At 34.2% G+C, this 14,183-nt stretch overlaps 1 protein-coding gene across 2 annotated transcripts in view; it reads left to right on the forward strand.

The window, feature by feature from the left end:
- The window catches only part of LOC126887177 (enhancer of mRNA-decapping protein 4), an 89,695-nt gene that overhangs the window by 16,211 nt on the left and 59,301 nt on the right, over window positions 1–14,183 (forward strand). For both annotated transcript variants that reach the window (XM_050654563.1, XM_050654564.1), the window contains 3 exons: window positions 1,989–2,152; window positions 4,695–4,879; window positions 6,097–6,209. In XM_050654563.1, coding sequence (XP_050510520.1) covers window positions 1,989–2,152; window positions 4,695–4,879; window positions 6,097–6,209 — 462 coding nt within the window. The remainder of the gene's footprint in view (window positions 1–1,988; window positions 2,153–4,694; window positions 4,880–6,096; window positions 6,210–14,183) is intronic.

Consider the following 14,183-nt stretch of genomic DNA (forward strand, 5'->3'; position numbering starts at 1 on the left):
AAAATGCGCAATAACTACCTCTTAAAACCTACTAAATTTCATCTGCACATCTCAACCGGTTTTAGAGAAATAAATAAATTGTCAGTTTGTAAGAAAAAATTCAACATCCCGTATCTCGGAAATGAAGCATTTGCGGACATCTATTTATAAAGCAAACTGTCATTATTTTTTCATGCAGAATTACCCCTTAAAGTTTGTCGCACTTATTTAGAAACACCCTGTATTGATGAAGAACGTTGCTAGTTGTTAAAGTACCTAACTATTATTTCGATATTCTAGAAGAATAAAGCTATAACATATTAAAAAAATCACTAAAATCGGACAACAGGTTTAGGAAATACAACACATCAAAAATGTCCCATTTTTAAGGTGGTGCGTTAATTTTGATGCTTAGTGTATTTTTGACCACGAATTCATATGCAACATGCAAATATGCATGAAGAAAATGAGATCTTTTTTTTTTCAATAATAAATAATCTTTTCGTTCACTTGACTGTGAATTAGTTGACCTAATATAAACCGAGCACCTGAATCCAATAACTTTAGAAGGCAGTAGTTTCAGAATTGTAGTTTTTCAAACCTAGGTTACACAGACTTTTTTAATCTACGCACTGAGAGCTATCATTGACCGAACTTTCGTTAAATTTCACCTGGGCCAACTTATCACTCCATTGTATTCCATCCCATCGTGACTGTGTCCAATGTTTATGCTCTTTTGGCCAATTTATTATTTTCTTATGTTGTAAATGCTAAAAGTGGCTTTTCGTTAACCTGAAAAAAAAAAAAAAATTTTCAAAAACAATTGAAGGGTCACTACGAAAAACAATCAATGTCAATTTTTGCTAAAATTAGGATATATTCTCCATGTTGTAGAGGTTGTCAGTTAGTTTCGAACTATAAATAGCTACGGCAAGAAAAGATTAAGGTTTGTGAGAAAATAGGGGAAAAAACAATTCGTCTTTAAACCTTAAAATCATGATTTTACAGAAACTATTAAAAATGACTATGATCGTTTTTCGCAGTGACGTTTTAATTCATACTGATTTTTTCAACTATATTACTTATTTAGACCATGACCTAAGGTTCAGAAGGTGGAGGAAATCTATCTAAAATGTTTCTAGTAATTAACGGGAGTGGTGACTTCCATAGGCGTAACCAGGGGGGGATTTATTTGGATGTAATTTGAGCTCTATACATACGCTTAACACCATTACTATTCCATACCCCCCAGAGACCATCAAGTAGTTGTAACCCCCTCCCCCCTTAGGATCATCCTGGTTACACCTCTGGTGACTTCTCTGTCAGCAGTCCAAGATTCATAAAGGATTGTCGAGCCAATTTTGATGATGATGTGTTATTTATAAAAAGTTTATCTGTTTCAAATAATATACAGTAAGAGCCACCGTACTAGACACATGGCTAGGTACCTAATTGCTATGCTTATGGGCTAATCCGGTCCGTTCTCAGATGGGACTTTCAACCCTGTCATCTACTGTCAAGAAATTATTCAAAATAATTGTTTTTCGATACAAAAAATACATTGGTTAATAGTGTTATTGCTCTGTCTTAAAATAACTTTATTCAAACACCAAGAATAGTACAATACTTTAAAACTTTTACAACTTTAACAAAACGACAACTGTAAAGGTCAAAATTAGATCAGCTGTATTAAATACATTCTATACATACAATACATCTATTTTTTGTCAACTTTCTATGTTAATATTCAGTTTTTATTGACAGTTCGTTGGTTTCTATACATTTTCTGACGTTCTAAACGTCGCTTGACATAAAAATAAACATTGCAACAAGTGAAGGGTCCAGGACTGTAATAGCTCAATGTTCCTATGTGTCTAGTATGGTGGCCCTTGCTGTATTTTTTTGATAGGATAAATACACATTTTTATGATCTACATATTTTTAATAAAAAATTGAGTTTTATTATTGAAATACATACTTGTTTATCCACCTTAACAATATACATTTAGATCTACATTACTTTTACATGTATATCATCATCATCGTTCGAGTATATCGAAAAGTAATTATAGACTTATATGGTGTCCTTATGTGCCCCCTATTGACGACGACGAAGACGTTGATACAGTAGTTGATCCAGATAAAATGTTTGTAGTACTGAATGGAACCAGAGGTAAGTTTTATTACTTATATACAGTGCGCTGGAATAAGTGTTACCCCCCTTATTAACTTATTCATTCTTAGCCATCAGCAAAACGCTCGGATAGGTCGATTTTTAAAATATTCATAATATATTATAGCATCAATGTTTCGAACTTTACACGATACCTCTTCAGGTGAAAGGCACAACTTTGATTTTTTTTAAATGGGAAGTACATCATGTGATACCTCATTTAAAAGCTTTGGAAATGCTGATTACAAAAAATGTATAATACTTTAATCGTTTTTAAGAGCGTAGGCGCAACATTTTGTTCCAATTATTTTTAAACGCATTTATTTTTTCGACTCCTGAGAACACTAATAAGTATTTTTGAAAAATTTAAACGCAGAATGAAAGATTACATTATTACCGAGTGTTGAAAGTCCCTTAGAATAAACAATAAGTTTCTTTTGAATAATATATTTGAAATAAAAATCAGATTAAATGTTCTCTTTTTTTCACCACTGTGACTTATAAAATAATCATAGAATTTCTCAGAGACTGTCGACCCTCGATAATACTGTAATATTTCATTCCGAGTTTAAATTTTTCAAAAACTCTTATTAGTTTTCTCAGGATTGGAAGAAAATGAATATATTGAAAAATAATTCGACCGAAATTTTGCACCTACGCTCTCAAAAAGGATTATACATTTTTGTAATCAGTATTTCAAAAGCATTTAAATGAGGTGTCACATGACATACTTTCCCATTTAAAAAATTAAAGTTATGCCTATCACCTGAAGAGGGATTCGAAACGTTGATAAAATAATATACTATGATTATTTTAAAATTCGATCTGTCTGAGCGTTTTGCTTATGTACTAAAAATAAAGAGGTTAACCCATTTGGTCCCACTGTACTCGTCCGAGTACAGCAGCATAAATGACCTAGTAGTGACACATCTTGCAAAAGAGTGGTACTCCATGTATATGGAAGTGTTCTGAGAAAACTAATAAGTATTTTTGAAAATTTTAAACGCAGAATGAAAGATTACATTATTACCGAGGGCCGAAAATCACTGGAAACTTCTGTAATGTTTATTTTAATAAGTTACAGGGGTGAAAATAAAAGAGAAAATTTAGTGTGATTTTTAATTGCGAATATTTCATTCAAAAGAAACTTTATCTATTCTAAGGGACTTTCAGCCCTAGGTAATAACGTAATCTTTCATTCTGCGTTTAAATTTTTCAAAAATACTTATTACAGTCCAAAGTACATCGTCCTTTTTGGAAGATGATTACAATAGTCTTAAAAATGGTTTTAACTGCATCGTTTGAGCGAGTCTTCCACTCTCTGAAAAATTTCAGAGTGCAGGTTGAACGCGTTTTCGCGTCCCGCGTCATTAATATATTTACGTTGTCGGACTAACGAAACGCGGCTGTAAATTTGTCGGACAAGACATCCACAATATTTATTAATTAAATATAAGTACGTTAAATTGAAAATTAAGAGTTTTGTAATAACAAAACTACCGCGCTAGAGTGACATTATGTGGGTGTCGGACTCTACGATTTTGTTATTACAAAGCTCTTAATTTTCAATTTAAAGTACTTATATTTAATTAATAAAGATTGTCAATCTCTCGTCCGACAAATTTACAGCCGCGTTTAGTTAGTCCGACAAAGTAAATATGTTAATGACGCGGGCGGGACGCGGAAACGCGTCCAACCTGCACTTTGAAATTTTTTAGAAAATGGTAGACTCGCTCAAACGAAGCAGTTAAGACCAGTTTTAATACTTTTGTAATCATCTTCCAAAAAGGACGATGTACCGTGGACTATTAATTTTTCATGATTCGAAAATAATGAATACAGTGGAACCCCGATAAGTCGGCCCCCGATAACCCGGAAGTCCGGCTAATCCGGACCGATTTTCATCAGATAAACATTTTGATTTTCAATATTTTGTATTTTTCAATTTAATTGTGGCTTATTTCCAATCAAAATAGTTAATTATCAGACAAACCTTTCAACAATAAAAATGTATGTAATATAATATTTGAGAGATAATGTGTACTTATGTGTGTAATTTGAACGATAGGATATTAAAAATGACTCAGCACACGCCACAGAAACAACAGCCACCTGTCTGTAGTATCTATTCCTTTTTATTTCAAACTGTCAGCATTGTTTAGGAAAGACTATTTAAAAAATTCTTTTATAAACAATGGTCTTTAGTATTGTGTGTCTTGTATTGTTCGCTTCAATTTGCTTACGTTTGGGTTTGGTGTTTTTTTTAGTAATTTTAATGAGTAGGTACTGTGCATATTTATAAATATATTTCATGTTATTTCAATTCTAACGGAGTTTATCTGTAAGTATACCGTATTTTATTAATTTTTACCATATTCTCCGGCTATCTCGGATTTTCGATAACCCGGATCGGTCGCGGTCCCGACTAATCTGAGTTATCGAGGTTCCACTGTACATTTAAAACACATTAAAAATTTTGATAGGCACATTTTGCGCCTTTCCCCTTAAGCTCTCGATTCAAATAATTTTAAAACATTTTTAGCCTCAATATACAATTTAAGTATGTTAAGTGAAAAATGTCTTGTAAGCAATATAATCGATCCTGATGAAAGCTTTGAAGGGTACATAGAAATTAATCACAACGCTGAAGTACTAGATGCTTCATTTGCTTCGGATGGTACTCACATAGCCATAGCAACTGGAGATGGATATGTTAAATTTATTCAAGTATGTATATTATTACTAATTTGTATATAGACTTGGATGCCGCGTACAAAAAAAAGAATGTGTGTGTGTACTTTGTACGCACGTAAGAAGTTATACTTCTATTATATGATTTTAACGAAATAAATATACTTAAAAGTTTATTTGTATTTTATTTAATTAATAAACTAATTTTGATATAACCACTTTCAAAAATTTTTTATTAAAACAACACGAAAAATTAAAAAAAAAGGATAACAACCGTCAGTCTCAGGATTTGAACCCGGGACCTTCGCGTTATGTAGTCGAACGCTCTACCAATAACCCATCAGGGTTTTTGTTTTTACGGCTTCTGGGACGTAATTACAAATGACGGTGACAAATAGATAAAGTGAAGTATTAAATATAAAAATGTTTAAAATACTTATTATCTTACTCCCAAGGAAGACAAACCCAAAGACACAAAAATTATAATAAATATATTTACTAAAAACACTAATATATTATTTTCAAACCTTAGTTGCGCTGATACGTACATAACTTGGATGATTTAGCAACTAACAACATACTGTCGGTGTGCGCATGCGCCAGGGAATGTAAAATTCACCCTCGCGCCTAAAGCAGTATAACTTCAAAAATTTGATTAATAGCAAGGTGAAAATTTGGTGTCTAGTCGGACAAACTTTGAGGTACGTGAACACTGGAACAGGGGAAGTTTTAATTGTGGAACAGTTTCAAAATTTGGAACGTCAGATTACGAAAACGTCCCATTTATTTTGTCAGACACAACATCCAATTGATTTGTTACCCTTTCATTAAACTGTCATGCAAAAATCAAACTGCTATTACTAACCAACATGATTCCTGTCATTTAACATGTTCTTAGTGTTCCACTCATTAAAATGCCCAGTTGGTGATAAACACCAGTCTGATTTTTGCATGAGAGTTTAATGAAATGGTAACAAATCAATTGGAAGTTCTGTCCGACACAATACCTACATGGAACGTTTTCGTAGTCTGACTTTCCAAATTTTTAACCTGTTACATAATTAAAACTGCCTCTGTTCCATTGTTCCCATACATCAAAGTTTGTCCGACTAGACACCGTTAAGCTACTAACAAATTTTCAGCTTGCTATTAATCAACTTTTTTTGGTACGCGGGATCCAGGTCTAATATTTGTTTTTACTAAAAATGGAATATGTGATGTTTGTTTTAATATGCGATCTGTACTTTTTTTAGTTATATTTTTATAACTCGGAGAAGCAAAAATCGCTTTTTGAGTTTAGACCTCATGATGGTACTCCTCTTTCGTCCCTGATGTTTATAGATAAAATCTTGGAGCCCAGTTCAGAGTAAGTACAAATGTTTTTGATGCTTTTATATTCTCATTTTTTTTTTATTTTCAAGTTGGAATAATGAAGAATTTATGCGTCATTTTTTATTGATACAGACGTCTCAATTTTCTCGTGGAAAACTTACTAGAACAGTCAGATGTATAATGCAACATGCTCTGACTTCAGTTACATAGTTTACTTTAAATGTAGGACGACGTTCTACACCTTCGGCAAAGAATTAAGGATTTGCATGAAATTTTAGTATGTTATAGTTTACTTCAAAAAACTAAGATTTGATTTTTAAAAAATTGTTTTACCGTGCCGTTTAATTACTATTAAGGGACAAAGTTAAGTTTTAACACGGGCTCTTATGGGAATTCTTAAAAAGTTAATAACTTTTGACCCAAATTTACGATTTTAAATTATTTGTGCTTAAATTAAAGGTTTTTTTGTAAGGAATACCATATTAAAAAATGAGGATTGTTTACCGTACCATTTATTTATATATATATATATATATATATATATATATATATATATATATATATATATATATATATATATATATATATATATAATCGGTTTTAAAACGTCTTGCGACGTTGTCCGATGCCTAATTTCCATGACACTCTATCATCCCATTGGCCCTCTCTAAGATCTCTTGCGCTCATCGCCTTCGTTACTCCCTCTCTCCAAGATTTCTTGGGTCTTCCTCTCTTTCTGCGGTTTGGTGGTACCCATTGCATAATTATTTTAGGGAGTCTTGAGTTGTCCATCCTCTGGACGTGTCCGTACCATATCAGCTGTTTTCTTTCTATGTCTGTTGTTAGAGAGCCGTCAACCCCCATTCGCTGTCTTATCTCATCATTACGTATTCTCTCTCTGCGTGACACTCCTACTGATCTTCTAAAAGCGTCCATTTCTACTGCCTCCAGTTTTCTTCTGTTGTTTTCGGTTATCCGCCAAGTTTCTGCTCCGTACAATAGATTGCTTTTAATAAGAGATTCGTAGATATTGTGTTTTCTTCTTTTTCCTATTTCATTATTCCACAGTACGCTGTTTAGACCGGAATGGGACGTTTCGATGCCGCCGTTTCGATGCCGCCGGTTCATCGCCAGTCCGTTTCATCGCCAGTCCGTTTCATCGCCGTCATATCTCGCATTTCCTAGAATTCCTAATTAATACTAAAAATAACTAATAATTGTAACTGTCGAAAATTCGGAAATATATCAGATAGCGATTAATTGACTGGCGATGAATCGGCCGGCATCGGCATCGAACTGGCGGCATCGAAACGGCGGCGATGAAACGTCCTAGACCCGTTTAGACAACCTATTGTTTTTCTGGATTGTGTTATTCTTCTCTTTATTTCTTCATCATCTTTCCCCGTTGTGTCAAAAACGATTCCTAGATATGTGTAATGGTCGCAGGGCATGATGATTTCATTATTTTCTAATGTGATGTTCGATAGTTCGGTACCTATTGGCAGGTATTTTGTTTTTTCTGTATTAATTTCTAGTCCCCACTTTCTATATTCTTGTAATTTCCTTGCCATGTACTCTAAATCATCTTTATCGTTTGCTATAACAACCTGGTCATCAGCAAACTGCAATGTATATAAGCAAATCTCTCCAAGGTCTACGCCCATGCCTCTGCATTTTCGTTTCCACTCTTTCAATGCTTTTGCAACATATATTTTAAATAAGGTCGGTGATACACAGCACCCCTGACGTAGACCTTTATTAACCAGGAAGCTTTGCGATAATCTGTTTCCAGTTTTTATTTGTGATGTTGACCCTTCATACAAATTTCTTAAGGCTTTTATTAAGGTGACACTAATATTCGTCTGTCGTAACACGTTCCAGAGTTTGTTTACAGGAACTGTATCGTACGCCTTCTGCAAGTCAATAAACATGAGTTGTGTTTCTTGATTTGTGCTTAATTTTTTTTCTATTAGTTGTTTGAGACAGAAGATATTATCAGTACAGCTTCTTCCTGTTCGAAAACCGGATTGTTCTTCTTCCTCTTGGTCTTTGTACTCCTTCTCAATGCGGTCTCTAATTATTCGTCCATACAAACGGCTGAATGTACTAGTCACTGATATCCCTCTATAGTTTTCACATTTAAGCTTATCTCCTTTCTTATGGATCGACGAAATATAAGCAATTTTCCACTCGTCTGGTACGGGAGAACCATTTATAAATTGATTTATGCACCAAGTGACGGTTTCAAACAATTTTTGTGATCCACATTTTATTAGTTCGGCTGGGATATCCCCTGGTCCTGGAGACCTACCGTTTTTCAGTTCTTTTATAGCGTTTATAATTTCTGTCACTTGTATTGTTATATCTTCTCCTTCAATGTTAACCTCTGTTGGTGATTGAGTTAAGTATTCGTCCCTATTTTCTGTCAGTAATTCCCCATAGTACTTTTCCCATTTTTGTGTGGATATTAATTGAATGTTTGTGCTCTTCCTTTCGTTAGTTCTTATTTTATTGAGGAACTTCCATGTTTCTGTACATTTTCTGCCTCCCAGGTAGGTATTAATTTCCTGGCACTTCTTATCCCACATTTCTCTTTTTGCTTTTACTGTTGTTCTTCTTGTTATTCTGTTGAGTTCCAGGTATTCATCTCTATCTTTTTGTTGTTTACTGCTCAGCCATCTGATATACGCTTGTTTTTTCTTTTCTACGAGTGCTTCTATTTCTTTGTTCCACCATAGTTTTTCACTTTGTCTTTGAGTGTTAAAGCCGAGTGCTTCTTCTGCAGCTTTTTTAACGCTAACGACTACGTTTCTATATACCTCCTCTACTGTTGATGTTTCAGTTATATTCATTAGTTTGCCATCCAGTCTTTGTTGATATAGTATTCTTGTACTTTCTTGGGTCAAACTATCCAAATTATAACTTCTTTTTTCCAAAGTTTCTTCTTGTTGGGGTTGACAATTTGTTTGATTATGTGTTATTTTATATCTAAATGGACAGGTTACTTTTGATTTTACGACATAATGATCTGAACCACATGTTATTCCTCTGTATGCTCTTGTGTCCTGTACTTGCATATTAGTATTTTGTTTTATGATGACATAGTCTATAATTGACTTTAAATTTCTTGTAGTTTGGGTCCAGGTGTACTTGTGTACATCTCTATGTTTAAAAAATCCATTGGTTATTTTTAATTGATGGTTTTCACATATTTCAATTAGCCTCTCACCATTATCACGCCTCTCAACCATTTATTTTTAATTTATTTATAATTAATTCCGTAATTTATTATAATTTATTTTTATAAAGTATTCAATACTGAAACATATGATTTGAGTATTTTGCTATAAATGCATTGTTACCAACTTTCGCTTGCATATAAGTTTCTCCCCTTTCCTCTGAGAGGCATACCCCGCAACGAAGGTGTAGAACGTCGTTAACGGGTTAAGGCCCCAGAGGATAAAAATCAAGATATTGAAAAATGTCCCCAGCGGTATTCCAAAAATAAAAATACCATGCTGTTCTACATCAAAAAGACCAAAAAAAATTTTAGACCCCTAGTCCCACTCATAACCCCCCAAAAAAATATAACGTGTTTTTTCGTTTTTTGATGATATCTTCGTTTCTGATCATGGTAGAAACTTTATTTTTCTTTTAATTTGTAGGATTTTTGTACGATTGCCTACAGCAGGGGTCACCAATTAGTTCCCTTGCGGGTCCGTTTCGAAAACCTATGACACTTCCGGGGTCCGGATTCTGCCTGTGTCTGGCTGTTCTGATTCGGTTTCTTTGTGGATTCTTATTAAAAAATATCCTCTATAAACAAATCAGAAGGGAGCCGGGCGAAATTTTTGGTTTTTAGCATTTTTGGGTCATCTTAAACAAAAAAGATCTGTAATTTTATTAAAGCTTAAAAGTTTTCAAGCATCGCAAATGCATATTTTCGCATTTTTCATATTTTAAATCGCTTATAACTCGAAAACTATTAACTTTTCAGAAATATGACAAGAGACCTTTTTTGTTTATAATTACCCAAGAGACCTAAAAATACATTTTTCGAAACAAAAAAGTAATTTTGAATTTGCTTAAAAAAATTGTTTCTCCCGGCACCCTTCTGATTTGTTTAAAGATATTTTTGAACAGGAATCCGCAACGAAATCGAGTCAGAAACATTTTTCTTACTAAAGTGTCCTCACACATGGACTAATATGGAAAGGAAAACTAATAATATCTGATTGTTTTTTGGTTACTGTATACTTTTCTGTAAGTTTTCCGGGTACAATAAATAAAATATAAATTCATTGTGTATTGTTTTGATGTTATTATCAGAATATTTTGAAAACAGCAGTATTGTAAATTGTTACTGGGAATATTTTAAAAGTTAGGAATTTATATTTTGAATGCTAATGTTGGTTCAACTATTTAATAAATGCTTAAAAGGACAAAATATCCCTGATGATTGGAATGTTGGATACATCAGCTCAGTATTCAAGAAAGGGGATAAACGCATATGCTCTAATTATAGAGGAATAACTGTTACCAGCTCAGTAGGGAGGTTGTACGGTCGAATAATAAAGAAAAGAATAGAATCAGAATATGAAGACATGGAAGAACAAAGTGGATTTCGTGCAGGAAGATCGTGCACTGATAATATATTCGTTCTGCAGCAGGTAATAGAAAAACGGAAGGCAAGGAATCTATCTACCCACCTATTGTTTGTAGATTTGGAGAAGGCATACGATACGGTACCTTTGAAAAAACTGTTTCAAACAATGACGAAGGTAGGTCTCAGTAGACAGTATGTGGATGCTATCGCAAATATATACAAAAATGCAAGAAGTGTTGTTAAAGAAGGAAACTTTATATCTGAATCATTCCCTATATCAAAGGGGCTTAAACAAGGATGTTGTCTGTCTCCGACTTTATTTAAAATATATATTCAATCATCGCTAGAGCAGTGGAGGAAACAAGTATCCGGAATGGGAATAGACATAGGCAGTGGTAAATGTCTAACAACTTTGTTTTTTGCAGATGATCAGGTAGTCGTAGCGAATGATGAGGAAGACATGGACTACATGTTTAGAAAACTAAAGAAAGAATATGAAAAATGGGGCCTCAATATGAATATGTCAAAGACAGAGTATCTTAAAATAGGGGATGATGAAGAAGATCCAGAGTTAGAAATTAGAACCACGAAAAGATGTAATGAATATAAATATCTCGGATCTATAATATCTAAAGAAGGCACTACCAAAAGAGACATCGAAAAGAGAACGCAGCAGGGCAAAAAAGCGGTAAACATTCTGAGCTCTCTACTGTGGTCTACAGATATAAGGCAAGAAACGAAATTGACAATCTATCGTACCTTGGTAGAGCCTATTATGACTTATGGGGCAGAAGTTTGGCAGATGACAAAAAAAGATAGGAAAAGAATAGAAGTAGTAGAAATGGATTATCTAAGGAGAGCGTGTGGTATATCTAAAAAAGATCACATCAGGAATGAAGATATTAGAAGGAGGACACATACTGTATATTCCAGTGTAGATCAAATTGAAACTAGACAACTAGTGTGGTATGGTCACGTGAAACGAATGAATGAAGATAGATGGCCAAAGAAAGCTTTAAATTACATACCACACCAAAGAAGAAGAAGGGGAAGACCTTCAGTTGCCTGGGAAGAAAATGTACGGCACATCATGAAAGATAGAGCCATCAAAGAAGACGAATGGATGGACAGAAAACGATGGCGGTCGAAATGCGAGAAGCGGCAGAGTCTGTAGGAACCTCGCTGATAGATAGATAGATAGAATGCTAATGACGTTTTTGGACATCTTCAATTTTGTAGAAAGGAAACTGAGGAATTTAAAATAAATAATCATAGTACAAAATGCTAATTAACTTTTTATCTTTTCTACATTAGTTTCAATGCAAGGTGTTTGTTGCAAACTTATTAAATCTGAAAATTATTTTAATTAAATGCCCATCTGAAAAGTACTCCTACTTAACATATAGTAGAGAGGAAATGAATATAAAAAAATGCACATGACAATTTTATATTACAGTTTACTTAATTTCAAAATTAATGATTAGTAAGTATAACAGTAAGGGGAAAACTCTTTACAGAATTAAATTATCAGAGAGAAAAATGACATTTTTTTATGTACAACCTGTCTGAAGTTTGGAATGAGTTTAGTGCAACTGAGTCTCATGACGGAGTTGATATATTCATCTGTTAAGTGAGATCTGTACCGATTTTTAATAAAGTTCATTCTTGATAAAGCGGCTTCGCACACTAGGTATATTCTGAATTTATTGACGGTTCGCACAAAACTAGCCCACGGTCCCGATGCGGACCGCGGTCCGCTAATTGGTGACCCCTGGCCTACAGCATAGTAGAAGCAAAGCCTACAGCACTGGCAAAGATTTTCCCAAAATTTTTGGCGCGAAATTAATTATTTTTTACTTTGAAATTTTTAAAAACTAGCCGAACAAAATGCCAAAATAAAATATTATTTATTGGGTGTCAAATTATCTCTGATTTTTTTGCCAGATTTGTATAGAGTGGGCATCATTGTCAAACTAACAAAAAATCATTTTCGGTATTTTCTTTAACCGTTTTGACTCCTGATTCAATTTTACAATCATTCTCTGCCTTATTTTCCTATAAGTACATTCCAAAAAAGATCTAAAAAAAAATTTAGACCCCTAGACATGAACTATAGTGAACATCATCATCATCAATGGTGTTACAGCCCTATGAAAGAGCCTTTACCTTCCCAAGTCTATTACGCCAGTCAGTCCTATCCATTGCCGACCGTTGCCAGTTTGCTGCGCCTACTTTTCTCCCATCCTCATCTACACCATCCTTCCATCTGAGTTTTGGCCTAACCCTTTTTCTACTTCCCGCAGGTTGTGACATAAGGATTCTTCTAGGAGGGTTGTTCTGCTGTGATCTTGCTAGATGTCCTGCCCATCTTAGTCTTCCTATTCTTATAAGAGATACTACGTCTTTACCACCAAACATATGTTTATATCTGAGGTATACCTCGTAGTTGTACCTCCTCCTCGAAACACCATTTTCACAGATGCCACCGAATATTCCTCTCAGGATCCTTCATTCAAATACATATAAGCAGAAGGTTTTCATCTGCCTTGGAGATGGTCCATGTCTCCGATCCATATGTCAACACTGGTTGTATAAGGGTTTTGTATATGGTTATTTTTGTTTTTTGGCTTAGTTTCTGCTTCTCATATACTCAGTCCAAAATAGCATTTGTTTGCTAAGATTATCCTTCGCTTGATTTCTTCCGTCATGACGTTCTCCTTGGTGATTAGGGAGCCTAAGTACATAATATGTACATATTATGTGAATTTGTCCACCACTTCAAAGGTAGAGTTATCAACCGTGAATTGGTGACCGATGTTTCTGGCTTATTGTTGGGTGTTTTCTCATCTTAGTTTTCTCCTCGTTTACTTGCAGGCCCATATTTTTTGAGGCATTTGAGAAGGTGGTATACATTTCTTCTAGCTTGCGTGTTGTGCAGGCAACTAGGTCCACATCATCTGCATATGCCAAAATTTGGGATGATTTATTAAAAATATTTCCTCTGTTGTCAATTTGGGCATCTCTGACCGCCTTTTCCAAAGCTATGTTGAAGAGGAGACACGCCAGCGCATCTCCCTGTCGCAGCTTAACATACGTTTCAAACACATGTGTTTCAATAATGAACATACCCTCAAGAAAATCGAAACGTATAAGTGTGACAAACTTTAAGGGAAATTCTACATAAAAAATAAGTAATGACAGTTTGCTTGATAAACGTATGTTCGTAAATGCTTCGTTTCCGAGATATGGGGTGTTGAATTTTTTTTACAAACTGACGATTTATATATTTTTATCGATTGCCCTCAAACCGGTTGAGATATGCAAATGAAATTTCGTGGGTTTTAAAAGGTAGATATTGCGCATTTTTTGACATACAATGAATAATGATAATGGTCTGGATTT

The sequence above is a fragment of the Diabrotica virgifera genome, chromosome 6 (assembly GCF_917563875.1).
Source record: "Diabrotica virgifera virgifera chromosome 6, PGI_DIABVI_V3a".
NCBI lineage: Eukaryota > Metazoa > Arthropoda > Insecta > Coleoptera > Chrysomelidae > Diabrotica > Diabrotica virgifera.